Here is a 16,128-nt window from a genome sequence, read left to right as displayed (position 1 = left end):
AACCTCACAGTGCTTTGGGCTGTGGCAGCAAAAGATTGAAGAACTTCCCAAGAGAACAAAAAGAGGACATGGCTAGTGTTTCTTCACATGATAAATTACCCCATTAGCTTCACAAAAGTATGAGAGGCCATTAGGAGAACTTCTGGCCAGCACAGGTGGTTACCAATCACTGTCATACTCAAATAGGAATGTCTTCAAACAAATCCCAAAGACATCGTCAAAACAACAATGGTGTGATACGTTGCAGCCTCTGATGTGGAAGTGCAGGGTACTGATGGAGGAAGGCAGTTGGAACATCTACTATAAGAACATTCATGAATATATATGTCCTTTTTCTTTAAGGGGGCTGAATTTGGCAGTGTCCGAGTCTCGTAAAATTGTTTCTCAATGTAATCAAACACAGTGCAACATGCTGCAACACCTAAGAAATGAGATAAAGTCAACCACCAAGAAGTTTTTATAATACATGGCTGGATGGAAACTTTTCTGACTCATGAAAATAAGCTTTCTTGATGCCCCTCCTCAAACCAAGGAAGGCCATACATAGTCCAGCAGTTATTACAGAGTTGCACTCACTAAGTGTCTAGGAAAGGACCTTGTGCACATGGTCAGCTGACACCTCACTTGGGTCCTGAAGTCATGTAAACTATTCAGGTTGCTTCCAGTATGAGTTCACGAGATACCTCTCAACCTTTAACAACTTAACACCACTGTAGGTGGCTTTCTTACACAGACAATATCTGTCCACCAAGATGGGATTAGGTTCATCACAGATACCCGCATGCCCACAGTCTGGGCTTTGGCAGGTGAGTTGTCAGTAATAACCTGGAGGAAACTTCTCATTATGCAACAAGCATATAGGTTCTTAACTGATAAACAATCCCTCATATTCCAACTAATCAAACATTTACCCATGGAAATGGCTTTTTATAATCAACCAGTTTAATAAGCCACAGCTGCAAAGTACTAACACGAATTCTTTACAGACGAATGGAAAAACTAGTAGAAGCCGACCTCAGGGAAGATCAGTTTGGATTCCGTAGAAATACTGGAACACGTGAGGCAATACTGGCCTTACGACTTATCTTAGAAGAAAGATTAAGGAAAGGCAAACCTATGTTTCTAGCATTTGTAGACTTAGAGAAAGCTTTTGACAACGTTGACTGGAATACTCTCTTTCAAATTCTAAAGGTGGCAGGGGTAAAATACAGGGAGCGAAAGGCTATTTACAATTTGTACAGAAACCAGATGGCAGTTATAAGAGTTGAGGGACATGAAAGGGAAGCAGTGGTTGGGAAGGGAGTAAGACAGGGTTGTAGCCTCTCCCCGATGTTATTCAATCTGTATATTGAGCAAGCAGTAAAGGAAACAAAAGAAAAATTTGGAGTAGGTATTAAAATCCATGGAGAAGAAATAAAAACTTTGAGGTTCGCTGATGACATTGTAATTCTGTCAGAGACAGCAAAGGACTTGGAAGAGCAGTTGAACGGAATGGATGGTGTCTTGAAGGGAGGATATAAGATGAACATCAACAAAAGCAAAACTAGGATAATGGAATGTAGTCGAATTAAGTCGGGTGATGCTGAGGGTATTAGATTAGGAAATGAGACACTTAAAGTAGTAAAGGAGTTTTGCTATTTGGGGAGCAAAATAACTGATGATGGACGAAGTAGAGAGGATATAAAATGTAGACTGGCAATGGCAAGGAAAGCGTTTCTGAAGAAGAGAAATTTGTTAACATCGAGTATAGATTTAAGTGTCAGGAAGTCATTTCTGAAAGTATTTGTATGGAGTGTAGCCATGTATGGAAGTGAAACACGGACGGTAAATAGTTTGGACAAGAAGAGAATAGAAGCTTTCGAAATGTGGTGCTACAGAAGAATGCTGAAGATTAGATGGGTAGATCACATAACTAATGAGGAAGTATTGAATAGGATTGGGGAGAAGAGAAGTTTCTGGCACAACTTGACCAGAAGAAGGGATCGGTTGGTAGGACATGTTCTGAGGCATCAAGGGATCACCAATTTAGTATTGGAGGGCAGCGTGGAGGGTAAAAATCATAGGGGGAGACCAAGAGAGGAATACACTAAGCAGATTCAGAAGGATGTAGGTTGCAGTAGGTACTGGGAGATGAAGAAGCTTGCACAGGATAGAGTAGCATGGAGAGCTGCATCAAACCAGTCTCAGGACTGAAGACCACAACAACAACAACAACAACAACAACAATCAACCTTGCAATACGAAGCAAACATGACCCTAATGGCACCTGCTGTCTTTCACAAATTGAGGTTTTCCCCAGGATAGAGACAACTGCCACTTTGGTTAGTTATGAGGTCCAGTATTACTGTAATCCACATTCTACGAGGGTGCACTGAAAAGTAGCGCCTTCAAATTTTATATGTGGAAACTCTTAAAGCTTTTTAAATAAAACAATCATCATTAACATTCTGCATCTTTATTCTTCATGTCTACGTATTTGTAGCCCCCTGCTACTAGAGTGCTATGAATTGTAACATGGAAATGTGTAATGTAACTTTGTTGGTGAGTGAGAAACAGCTTGCCGTAACCAAGTGTCAAATTCAAAGAGTTCGTCCACACATTAAGTACGGTCTCCTTCAGCATGACAATGCCAGAAAGGTACACAAGTGCTGCGACATCTGCAACTATCCAACACTTTGGATTCGCTGTCATCCATCATCCTCTACACAGTCCCGACTTGGCTCCATCTGATCTTCTTCTGTTACCAAATCTTAGGTGGTTGGTTTGTGGGGTTGAAAGGACCAGACTGCAAAGGTCATCGGTCCCTACCAAACCTTAAAGAACATCTTCGACAACATCACTTTGATAGTGATGAAGCCTTGCAAGCAGAGGTGAAGTTGTGGCTCCATCAACAAAGTCAAACATTCTACAATGATGATATCAACAAACTGATCTCTTGGCATAAATGTGTTCATCGTCAAGGTGATTAAGTTGAGAAATAAGTATGCAGACATGAAGAATAAAGATGTAAAATTTTAATAACGTATGTTTTATGTAAAAAACTTTAAGAGTTTTCACATAAAAAATTTGGAGGCATTACTGTTCAGCACACATTCATAATTCCATGCCGATATTTTATACCAGCACCACAACTGTATATTAGTCAACAATGTATGGTTCAAGTGGGGGACAATCTTGTCTGTTCTACAGTTTTCCCTGATGATGTGTTCAAGATCCATTTACTATCTACAGAGGAAACATACAAGGAATTTCAAAGGCAATGTGACATTTAAAATGAATTTATGATACAAAATATCTCATTTCCCCCAACTCCCTGAGTACACTACAAGTCATCCATGATATTTAGCAAAAGAAGCAGACATGCACTACATTTATGATAGCACAGTATACCATCTACTGGGTTGCCATGTCCTCACTCTTGAGGCACAAGGTCTAACATGAAAGAAAGTGAAAAATGATTAGAAGTGAGTCACTGAAATCTACAATCAGGCTTCCCATCACAGTTTATTTCTTCAGTGATATGGCCAACCCGTTTTGGTGCTTGTTGAGTACAACCACTTGTAACTACATTTTAGAAGAAAGCAGCCAACTCACACATGAAAATACAATCCATAATTTGGTTGAGGACTATTTTAGGTGATGAAACACAGAAGTGTTAGATGTTTGCCAAACTTTTGTTCAGATTCCATCTTCCCAGCTTTTGCATAGAGTATTGGGAAGAAATATACAGTTTAGTCCTCAGATTGGTTCAGTTAAACAACCATTTCTGCTTTTAACATTTTAGATTTATTTTGGCACTTTTTATACCCTTTCACATTTTTATTCTACCACTCTTTTTCATTAAGTTTCACTCTCTGATAGTAACACATTAGTGAAGTGTGGTCACTGTTGTTCGGCATCCCTTAATCAATAAAACAGCAGCAACAGTAATACCCTGAGCTCATTTATGTTCAGCTTTTTTTTTATGAAGAATGTTATGTACTCATTAGGTGATAAGTGCATACAGTATCAGCTCTCCTACACAGACTCATTTAGTAATCTCTGATTGCCATATAATGAACTGTTCCCACAGTTTCCTGTATGATGACCTGATTTTGATCCTTGCAGCACTCATACAATGCAAATGAAAATCTTTGATAACTGAAAAAAAAAAACTCGTTTTTCTCCACATCCAATTAAATACTTTAGGTGACTAACAAAAGTAGGTACCAACACTCATGCAGCTTAACAAAATGCTCCATTTTATAACTAACAGTTTAACACTGTGAGGAAGGGGGAGAAAACTGTAGCAGCAAACATCAAATCTGAGCTGGTGAGCTACCAGACAATGCACTTATCACTGTGCCACAAAACTGACTTGAAAATCATTGAAAAACAGTCTCTCACATTTTACTCAAAAGTCTTCACAAAGTGTTTTACCTTTTCATACAGCCCATTCAAGCAAGATATTCTAGGAACTTAAAAGGGACATCTATCTCCTCCTACTTGCACAGTCTTGGCCAAATTGATAAGGCTCAGACCATGGCATTATTCTGTCAATACTGAATACACATGATATCCAAGAGCTCTACATGTAACATATCCAGATTCATAAGTAGCAATGCTGGGAACTTGGCATTTTTCACATTGACAAATCATTGCCGCTGGTGGAAGGATGAATTGGGGAGCAAACCCTGGACCTTAGGAGTTGTATTCTGGCACTTACCCACTGAACCAAACTTCAGGTTAAAAATTAGAAAAATAAACTTTATTTAGAAATGAAAACAATTTTCATTCAAATCTCTTGTATGAAAAGCACAGGGTATAAACACTGTAGGAAGTTCTGGCAGAATGCAAAGTAAAGGATTAAAGGAGACCATTCACTGAAAAGCAGAGAAAGCAGAAGTGTTGAGTAATTGATAGGCACACACAAAGAAAGAAAACTTGCTATATTTTCCTTTCTTGAGCTGTAGTAAAACACACACACACACACACACACACACACACACACCTATGCCCCTACAAGGTGCTGGCTGGATGAACAGTACCAGTGCTGCATTTCAGTAGGTGGGCCGTAAGACAGGTTATGGTGGGCATTATATTGGGTAGTGTGCTTAGAGGCAGAGAGAAGAGAGAGGCAAGAGGCAGGGAAAAGGATTGGGGGGGGGGGGGGGGGGCTGGTTAGTGGCTTGGAAGGAGGCAGCTGGTTTGAAGGCTAAGAATGAAAGAGGCAGGACGAGGGATTGGGGATGGTTAACTAGTGGCTCAGAGCAAGGCAGCTGGTTTGCTGGCTATGAATGTGGGAGGAAGAGGTGGCAGATACACAGGCTAGGCATGACATGCACAGCTGTCAAAGTTGTTGGGGAGCAGCGTACACTGAAGGTGATGTGGGGATGTGAATATATGAAAGTGATGACAGGATGGAGGAAGAGGAAACTATTTGGTAGAGTTGTTTTTTTTTATGATGCTGCTGCCATTTGACTGTAATAAATTTTTATTTTATTGTTATATGATCCAGATTTTGGCCTTAGGCCATTTTCGAGTATAAAAAGTTATTTATATGTACTTTAAAATGGTCAAGCCCATAATCTAGATCATGTAACAATAAAATAAAAATTGTGACAGCCAAATGGCAGCAGCATCATTCAGAAAATTTAGCATCACTATGCCTCCAGCCAAAATAAAAATTATCTATTGGGTCATCCCAGTGGACAGCATGTTGGTAGTCATACTGACATATCCTCACACACCCCCAAGAATCAGCTATAAACAAGTGTCCCCCTCATCACCCATTATCGCCCTTGACTGGAAAAACTGAACTACAACCATTGTCAGGCCTTTCATTATCAGTCACCAAGCCCTGAAATGAAGGACAGCCTACCCAAGATCATTCCAATTTTTCCTAAAATGGTGTTCCATCATCCACCCAACCTACACAACCCCTTGGTACAGGGATCATATCCCTATTGTAGCCCAAGCTGCAAGAACTGCCCAACCCACCCATGCAGCACTTCCTACTCCTTCAATTCACAGGCCTATCTTACCATTTAGGCTCATCTTATCAGAGGACAGGACATGTGTGAATGCAGACATTTCATATACCAACTTTGCTGCAAACACTGAAGAGCTTTTTATGTTGGTAAGATTACAAACCAGCTGTCCACCAGAATAAATGGCCACCGCCAAACTGTTGGCAAGAACAAAGTAGACCACCTGGTGGCACAACAAACAGTTGGGCACAAAATGCTTAATTTCAATGACTGCTTCAAATGTGGACCATGTGGAATCTTCCCTCCAACACCAGTTTCTCTGAACTACGCAGGTAGGAGTTATCTTTGCAACACATCCTTTGCTCCCACAATTGTCCTGGCCTCAATCTCCAGTAATCCACTGCCCCCGCACCCCCCACCCAACAGTATCCCCTTCCTTCGTCCTGTCACCCCTATACTATTCAAGCCTCATATCACCTTCAGTTTGTCAGCATGTGCCTCCCAACCCCCCCCCCCCCCTCTCTCTCCATCTCTCCAACAACCGTGCATCCAATGCCCAGCTGGCGTACCTGCCACCTCTCCCTCCCACATTCTTGGCCAAAAAACCAACTGCCTCCCTCCAAGCCACTAATGCAGCACTGGCACTGTTTGTCCAGATGGCACTATGTAGGGGTGTAGGCAGGTGTGTGTGTGTGTGTGTGTGTGTGTGTGTGTGTGTGTGTGTGTGTGTGTGTGTCCGTTTGTTTGTTTCTTGAAAAAGTATTATTCTGAAAACTAGATAGTTTTCTTTTTTTGTGTATGCTTACTGTAACCCAACACTTCTGCTTTTTGGTGAGTGATCTCCTTTAATCCTGAAGTATTTACAAAAGTATAAGGTATTTAGCCTCCTGAAAATTATTGTATTTGATCAACACAAACTTGAGCCCATAAACAAACCATAAAGCATGGCAAACACAATACAGTTAATATCCGTACAGAGCCAGGAAAGAGTAATTAGATATCTTCCATCAATAATATATATGGAATCCCAAGTGTTAAATCCCAAAGTAGTGTGACAGCACTGCATGTAGAAATACTAGTCTTAGTTAATTGTTTGGAGTAACCTGTTTGCTGTAACATCACTTAAAATTTATTGGTAATGTTATTATATGACATTTTTAACAACTCACCATATTTACTGAATAATTTTTCAATATCATCTTCTGTGACAGTGTATGAAAGATTTCTGATAAATATTCTCCCTGATTCAGCAATTGTTTCTTCATTTTTCAAGGTATTTTCTTGCTCCTTCCATTTATTCTCATGCAGATTTTCTTCAGCTGTTTCTTCAGTTTTTGAAATGTATTTCAGAACCCATATTCTTCGACCAGCTACAAAATAATGAAAGAGGAAGAACTTCTGAAAAATGGCATTTATGATGCTTTTATTCTAATTATCACTCAATGTTACAGCAACAAACAAGTTCATAAGTGAAATTTTTTAAGAGGGAAGTTTATAATGGCTTATTCCAAGATGCTATATTCAGTAAAATACGAATTTAAATTTGAGAAGCTCAAAGACATAATAAAACATAGCATTTCAACATATTCCTTATGTATTATTTTCACAATACAATGGGAGAAGCTAGAGTTAATCGAATCTTGCATAGAAAAGTTACATGATGTCATTTGGTGCAACTATGAAAATCAATAGCAGCTGATGAAAAAACAACTTAAGACACCCCATATTGGATTTCACTGCACTTCGTTATTTTTGTATTATAACTTATGCGCTCTGAAAGAATACTGTTTCAAGGTAATGACACATCAAAGATTTATCACAAACACATAAGTGCTATAATTGAATGTCAGTTAATGGCTCATCAGCAGTAAAAGCCTTTGAGAGTTGTTAACAGGAACGATAATTTCACTGAGAGTTGTAAGCGTCCACTGTGGTATTGTGACGTAAGAAGTGGAATAATGAAGTTGAAGGAATTAGTTTTGCATCCTTCTATAAGCTTTTTCGAGTTTGTTACAGATCCTGGGACTTTCTTTGTTATGTCATAGAAGTATGTTCTGCAATATTTGATATCATTTACATATAAGACTGCACTCTCTCAGGAATGAATTTATTCCATTTTCTGATTCAATCTGATCAAAAAATGAAAGATTCAATTGCAGAGAGTGAAAAGATCAGCAATGACATGTGCATTCTTGCTTGTCAGAAATGTTTGACCACTTTTTCCAATTACTGCATGATTTCTGAGGGTGTGGTTAGGCAGGAACCTAAGAGTGCAGCTTATTTGCTGCGAGTGATACCAAGACAAAACTACTGAACTTGGTATGCTAGATACATGAGATATGTGAAACACCCTCAGACTTCACGAAGAATGCAATAATTCAAATTACAAAGGCACAGGTGCTGTCAGGTCATGTATTACCAAACCATCAGTTATAGTAACAAAATATCAACAATATTATGAAAAGGATAGATTGAAAATCACTATAAATATGACCGGTTGTGGTGCAGACAGGCACAATGAAAAGAGTTACACATTACAACTTTTGGCCAAAGCCTTCTTCAGCAAAGAAAACACACACATTCACACACGTAAGTAAACGTCATATACATGACCACTAGCATCAACAGCTCAGACCAACAGTCAGTACTCTTCCTCCCCCTCCCACTTGTACCCTGTTATCCCTTCCATTATCATGCCCCTCCACAATGCTGCTTCTGTGCTATGTGACAGCCTCATTCCGGTCCAAGCTGCTGGACATGGCACTCGTGTGCGTGAGGTGTGCTTGCTTGTGTATGTTTTCTTTGCTGAAGAAGGCTTTGGCCGAAAGCTAAAATGTGTAACAGTCTTTTCATTGTGCCATTCCGCATCTCAACAGGTCTTCTTTACAGGGGGTTGCAATTTATCCTTTACCAAATACTGTTGATATTCCAACCTGGAGTTCCCATTTTTTGATAGTTACAAAATTCTAAGAATTTTGTGGTCTGACTGGTAGGCACACACACACACACACACACACACACACACACATACACACACACACACAGTAACTGACAATTCCCAGGTTTTGTGTGTGTGTGTGTGTGTGTGTGTGTGTGTGTGTGTGTGTGTGTGTAATACTTTATTAACAGAACACATAATAACAAAGGTAGATTCTGGTAGATCCTCATGATCTGGTACGGAATACAACGAAGTCAGGGTCTATTGTGACACTGGTCATGACAGTCACTATTAGGCATAGATTCACAAGGTAATTCACAGAAGAAATATCAATCCAGGGACACTGGGAGCAAGGAAGGCCAGCGTTGGAGAAGGTGATGGCTCTGAGAATGATGGCTGGCAGCTCGGTATTGATGCTGTAGAGTATCTTCCCTGATGATCCAGAGGCAGGGCTCAGTTAGACGGGCATGTGGACCTTGGAGAAACAAAAGTCGCTACGGGCGGCCAGAGGGTGTGGCCAGCATCAAGCCCAGAGCATGAGTGAGAGATGCCTGTCAACGACTGAGCAGTGGTTTTAACAGTCAGCAGCTGGTCGGATACCTGCATGATACTTGGTGAGAAAATGACCTGCAAATGTAACCTAATTCCACAATTGCAGTACTGCTGTTGTTGGTGCTTGTGCTGCTTATAGGTGAGTCTGGCATCTCTACTGGCACTTGCTACAGACTAGCATGTCAAGAGGGGTACTTATGTCTGTGGCTGTAATGTTGCCAAGCATTGCAATGCAATGTACTTGCACTGCTTGATGCATGTACTGTCTCCAGTGAACTGCCTGTGGCACCGGAGCAAGACTACCCATGCTGTTCATAGGTGGTGTGCTGGAAGAGCAGAAGTGGTTGGCAGTGGCTGGATATAATACAGAAGAATGGAAAAACTTATACACGGCAACCTCTTGGGGAATCAGTTTCGGTTCTGGAGAAATGAAAGAATCCATAAGTTATAACAGAACCCACAACTTGTCTTAGAAGATAGGCCAAAGGAAGGCAAATCTGTGTTCATAACATTTGCAGGTCTACTGAGGGCCACACCGCACAATAACCCTGTGTCTGGTGTGGGGCAGCAGTGGGGTGGGTGGACTGCTGTGGCCTGCTGTGGGGTTGTGGACCACTGAGGGCTATGGCAGGATGAAGCCTCTCTGTCATTTTTAAGTCCCCGGTTTAATACGTAACACACAAAGTACATATGAAGTGGATGACACAATGGCAGGATGCCTGAACAAATAATGAAAGGCACATTGTATTCCCCCAGAAGGAAGGGCCGACTAAGAGCTAGATGGCTGGACAATGTGTTGGCTGACTTTACCAAGATGGAGATCCAAGGACTGAAGAGAAAAATTGAGAACAGAGATGTCTGTAGGAAGATTATTGAAGAGGTCAATACCCATCAAAGGTTTTAGTGCTGAAGAAGAAGAAGAAGAAGAAGAAAAAGAAGAAGATAGTGGTGAACCTTAAGAAAAACAGACAGCCAATCTGGCTTCATACCATCCTAAAATGCCACTAATATGAAACTATCAATGCTCAGTCACCTAGATACCTAAAGAGAATCATGCAAAGAAAGCGTAAACAGTCTTGCCATTAATAAGAAGTGTCTCTTCTTTGATCATTTTACTTTTAAATACCAACAACTTGACTGTCTTCTGCCAAACAAGAACATTACTATAATAAAGAGAGAATTACCACAACACCATTCATTATCACCTTACCCAAAAAGCTCTTATTTTTTACTAAAGCCTGCTTCATTTCCTTTTCTGTTTTGAAACAGACATATGCTATTCCTTTTATTTTGACAGGAATTCTGATTGATTTTGGCTTCAATGGATGAAAGAACTGTTTTATGTCTTTCTTTTTAGCACTGATGGCCAACCCACGGACTTTGACAGTAAAGAATTTCTGAAGTGGTTTGTCACTCTTCTTCTTTTGCGGAATATCTCCAGATGGTGGAACATCTGTATGGTCATCATTTTTCACTGTCTTCAGCTTCAGGTACTGTAAATGCAAGAATTCATTGTTAAGAAACAATATTTAACCTTGAATGTCATCATTGGAAATCAAAGGGAAAAGCCCTTAACTACAAATTACCTCAAGATCAGATATATTCTTCTTTGCCACACTGTCATTGTTACTCAAAGTTTTCACATCCTCTGATTGCTGTTCTTCACCTTCACTTTCATTGCCAGAATCATCTGAATGTTTGCTGTCATGGATAGCAAGTGTTCTTTCATTCTCAGGTTTAGAAATGAGAATATCATTATTCCATGGTATCTTAGTTGTTTTTGCACGTACTTCCATAAATTCAGCAAATAGTGGATCATCTTTATGCTGTCCAGAACAAAGTAATGAAAATAAATATTGTACATTACTTGCTGAATTAGTTTATAACTAAATTAAGTAAGGACTTAGGCAAACATAAAGTATCTATGCAGTGTCTATCCTACACACTTAGTTATATATTGTAGATGGATAGATAAAAATCTGCTCACCAAGCAGCAGCAGGAGAAAACACACACACACACACACACACACACACACACACACACACACACACACACACAAATGTTTAACTTCTGCAAACTTTCGGAGCCAGTGGCTCCTTGTTCGGGCAGAAGAGTTGAAGGGGAAGGGAGACGGATGAAAGAAAAGGACTGAGTGACAGATAAAATTTGCAATTCACACACTTTAAGGTGCAATATTAAATGGATACTTTTTATGCACTTGCCATTATAAGAGGCTGGTACTGCTTAAGAGGTCCCTAACCTCAAGATTGCAAATAAGAACAGTCCAAAATGCAAAAGTATCCTGCCTAACTCAACATTGTAGGATGTGTATATTACTTCTTAATATGCTTGTCTAGCAAATCCTTATGATGTGCATGCACATACAAATGGTCAATAAGGTGGAGCAGATGATCTCCATGCAAATACAATTTCAAATATTAAGTTTATTAAAGGATTAAGTCATCATTCAACTGTGCCTGTCATCAATTATTATCCAGAAAGTTTGCCTAGTGATGAAAATTAAGACCAGTGTTCCTTGCTGAGGAAATATTAAAAACAAACTGCTAATTATAAATTGCTTTTTGTTGTTATGTGGTTAGAAGAAGAGCACAAATCAAAAAAATAGTCTACAGCACATTAAGCTGGAGTCTGTACAAAGTATTTTACACAATCAAGCACTACCCCGAAGACTATTACTTAAAAACTGCCTAAGGAGGATAACATGCCCCATTTCAAAGTCATCTTTCAATACATCAGAAGTGGTATGAAAAATGATAGTGAAAGAAAGAAGAGATGGAAGGAGATACCCAAAATCCCCACTTGGAAGCTATCCAACGGCTTCAAACAGCACCAATCACCTTCTACACATTGAGAAAAAAGCAACTGTCAGATGCTCTTTCCATAAAGAGACATCATGTATTACTGCCTCTAACAAGGTTACAACATTGAGAGCCAGTCTACATCACTGAAACTATATTCCAGGCAACCAGTTTCATAAAACAAGGATCTGGTTTAGCTCACCATCTGCAACAGGTCTCTGATATGTGACCAGTAAGAGCAACACTATATTACTTGTTTGGATAGGGATGTTCTTCCAGGCTTTTCATGATGGAAAATTAAGGAATCTTGTTTCTACAAGTCAGGGAATTGTCCTGTTTTCTGTACTGAGTTATAATCTTATGGAGAATATTGTCACATCAAAACCGCAATAAATGGTCATGTCACTTGGATTTCCTGAATTTGGTGGCTGTGCGAGTGGCTGGGTGTAAGTGATGGCAGCATCGTGATACTTCTGAAGAATTGGAGGAACAGACGCTGAGAGACCACGTGAGCATGCAAGCCCTAATTCATGGTCTGGGAACTAAACAATGAGATTGTGTAGGAGAAGATTGCGGTAAGATGTCTCGAGGTGCATTGCAAATGATAATACCACCCGAGAATGAGTGTCTGGGGATCAACGTCCATTACATGAAAAAAGAATATGGTAAATTAGATGATCAGGAAATTGTCATATGATGATTTCAAAAGTGAGCAAGAGTTGGTAACATTGGAACTGAAGAGGTAAAATCCCCACTTCAGTGAAGAGACTATCTACATAACTAGTCTGGAAGGAGAAAGTGGCCAGTCTTACTCCATGATGATGTACTGGGGTGAACCTTATCAAAGCACCAAAGATGCCACGAGGTCAGATTAAAGGGAAACAATGAACAACGGTGTGCTGCTAGATTTGTCACTGGTAGGTCCAATCAGCACATGAGTATTACAGAGATGCTCAGTGAACTTAAATGGAAATCCTCGGATGGAGGAAGACATTCTTTTTGCCAGGTGACTGGCAACCATAGTTCATTCAGGACAGGAACAGGACACGATAAATATGGAGTAGAGTAGCGTGACCCACAAGATATATGGACAAGGAAGCATTTTCATCGAAGAGGAGTCCCACAAATCAGGGCTGTGTAACGACAAGTGTTGGGTACCCAGATACTGTTCTTGGTCAGGATAAACTGTGATATTATAACAACAGAACTAGAGGAATTGTGTTTTTGTGTGCGAAACTGGAAGCTATGGTAAGGTGTCCAAGAGGAGGCTCTTTGGATGGCTCCTTATAACTAGCATTCAGCCAAAGTTACAGATTGGGAGTGACACCAAATTCAAAAGTCGTCTGCATTCGACAGCTATTCAGCACCCATTGATGGTGATGAGCAGGAATATAACACTCAGCACGGAGAACCCATGCAGAGCTGGGTGATGTACCAGCTATAATCCAACGCAACTAGATGAAAAGTGATGAATACAAATTGTAGGGAGCCAACCACAGAAGGTAAGTAAAATGTGAAGCTGCCAAGCAGTGTTGTATGCCTAAGTGGGTCAAGACTACAATGAGAAGTTGGATTTAGAAAAAGGGTGTTGGATTGCTCTTCCAAAACCTAACCAGATGGTCAGCTGTACATCATCCCTCCCACAAATGACACTGATTGAGGGACAAAAAAGCCCCACAATTCGAGAACCCAGCATGATGGCTCATCATGCTATCATCCTTTCAAGAACCTTGCAGAGCACACTGGTGAGGCTAATCAGTCATAGCTGTCAATAGATGTTGGGTTTTGGTCTTGTTTAAGAATCAAGGTGATGATACTATCTCTCCACTGTGAAGGGAAAACACCTTCTAGCCAAATACAGCTGAGGACTCAGAGTAGATCAAACTGTGAGTCACATTCAAATATTGTATTATCTGTATATCAATAGAATCAGTGCCTGGACAAGATGATTCAAGAGCTTGAAGCAGTTCACAGTCAGTGAAAGCTTCTTTATATAATCCAGAATAGTAGTAGTAGTAGTAGTAGTAGTAGCAGCAGCAGCAGCAGAACCACAACCACCACCACCAGCACAACTATTTTTTTTCTTCAGTAAGAAGATTGGTTTGATGAGATCTACACAGTAATCCGCGATGATCAAGCCTCTTCATTTCTACACAACTATCTCAAGAAAACCAGCAGAGCTCCACATTCTGGCACTGACGGGCCAACTGGGACTGTTTGACTTTCACGCGCCCTCTGCTAATGGTGTCACTGGACCAGCACACCACTCTCCCAGCTGTTGTCGGCTTTCTTGACCTTGGAGCTGCCACTTCTCATTCAATTTGCTCCTTGAGTGGTCTCAAGGATGAGTGTGCCCTGATCCAGTCATCTCACCTAGGAAAAATCCCCAGCAATACTGGGAACCGAACTGTGGTCCTTTGCACTACAGCCAGAGACACTCACCACTGAGTTACAGAGGCGGATAAAACTATCACAATTTATATCCATTTGAAATTACTTACTGTATTCAAGCCTTGATCTCACTCTACAATTTTTACCTGCCCCCCCCCCCCCTCCCCACACACACACTTCCATTACCATACTGGCAATTCCTTGATGTCTCAGGATGTGTCCTATCAATTGACCCATTATTTTAGTCAAGTTATGCAGCAAATTCATTTTTTCCACGATTCAATTCAGTACTTCCTCATTACTTTTTCAGTCTACCCATAAAACTTCCAACATTCTTCTGCAGCACCACATTTCAAAAGCTTCCATTCTCTTCTTGTCTGAACTGCTTATTGTCCATGTTTCACTTTCGCAAAATGCTGAATTCCATACAAATAACTTCAGAGAAAGACTTTCTAACACTTAAATTTATATTCATTGTGAACAAATTTCTCTTTTTAAGAAACATTTTTCTTGCCACTGCCAGTCTGCATTTCATATGCTCTCTACTTTGGACATCACTACTTATTTAGCTGCCCAAATAGCAAAATTCACCAAACTACTTTAAGTGTGTCTTTTTCTAATCTAGGTCTATCAATATAAAATGATTTAATTCGACTGCTTTCCGTGATCTTTGGCGGCCCACTAGATAGGAACTCAGCCCATGTCTGGAATGAAGAAGCTACATTCCCAAGAAGGAGTCGTCGTGCTCCCGCCATTCCTTCTTGCTGCATTTAATCAGATACTTTACTGAGCCTTGGTCAACATGGTGATGACAAGGAAGTGACAGGATCACCAAAAATAGGTCACTGTCACAAGATTGTCAATAGTAACCATTTTAGCAAGGCCACAAGATTTGGGGAAGGGACTGTAAGGTCAATAGTTGAAAAGGTGCCACGAGTGGTGCTACAGTGAGTAGGAATATCATTATTGAAGAGACACAGATTAAGACTGGAAAGAAAGTGATCAACCAGAAGGCACTTATTATATGACGTGGTACTACCTCACATGGTGTGGTATCCACTGAAACCCCAAGCAGGAGATAAGAGATGGGAGAGTTGCGGAATCAAGGAGCGCATCTCAGGGTAGTAAATGCCCTGTCCATTGGTAAATGAATGATCAATGGGGTCATTCGCGCTCACACTGCTATTGTTTCCAATGTGGTACAGAGGGGAGTCCACTCACTGACAATATCTGTGGGGACCAATGTACAAATCCCCCCAAATGCTCCCTAAAGGTCAGTATTGATTCTGGCAGGGCAAGTACAGTTGCGACAAAAGCATGGTAACCTCAAAAAGTTGGAGAATGGTCCCTAGAGAAATGCAATTCTCGGAGATCAACACAGACCCAGAATAGAGCATTTGTTGCTGTACTTCTGGCCGGTGACAATAATATCCATTGCAGTTCCACTGAATTATCGTG

General features: G+C 40.4%; 1 protein-coding gene across 1 annotated transcript in view; it reads right to left on the bottom strand.

Moving 5' to 3' along the window:
• LOC126175929 (probable RNA-binding protein 19) overlaps nucleotides 1–16,128 on the bottom strand; it is a 136,036-nt gene that overhangs the window by 66,987 nt on the left and 52,921 nt on the right. The window contains exons 4-6 of the mRNA XM_049923007.1: nucleotides 11,046–11,285; nucleotides 10,670–10,952; nucleotides 7,139–7,339 (exon numbers count right to left, since the gene is read on the bottom strand). Coding sequence (XP_049778964.1) covers nucleotides 7,139–7,339; nucleotides 10,670–10,952; nucleotides 11,046–11,285 — 724 coding nt within the window. The remainder of the gene's footprint in view (nucleotides 1–7,138; nucleotides 7,340–10,669; nucleotides 10,953–11,045; nucleotides 11,286–16,128) is intronic.

The sequence above is a fragment of the Schistocerca cancellata genome, chromosome 1 (genome assembly GCF_023864275.1).
Source record: "Schistocerca cancellata isolate TAMUIC-IGC-003103 chromosome 1, iqSchCanc2.1, whole genome shotgun sequence".
Classification (NCBI taxonomy): Eukaryota; Metazoa; Arthropoda; class Insecta; order Orthoptera; family Acrididae; genus Schistocerca; species Schistocerca cancellata.
This window is presented reverse-complemented; position numbering and strand designations above follow the sequence as displayed.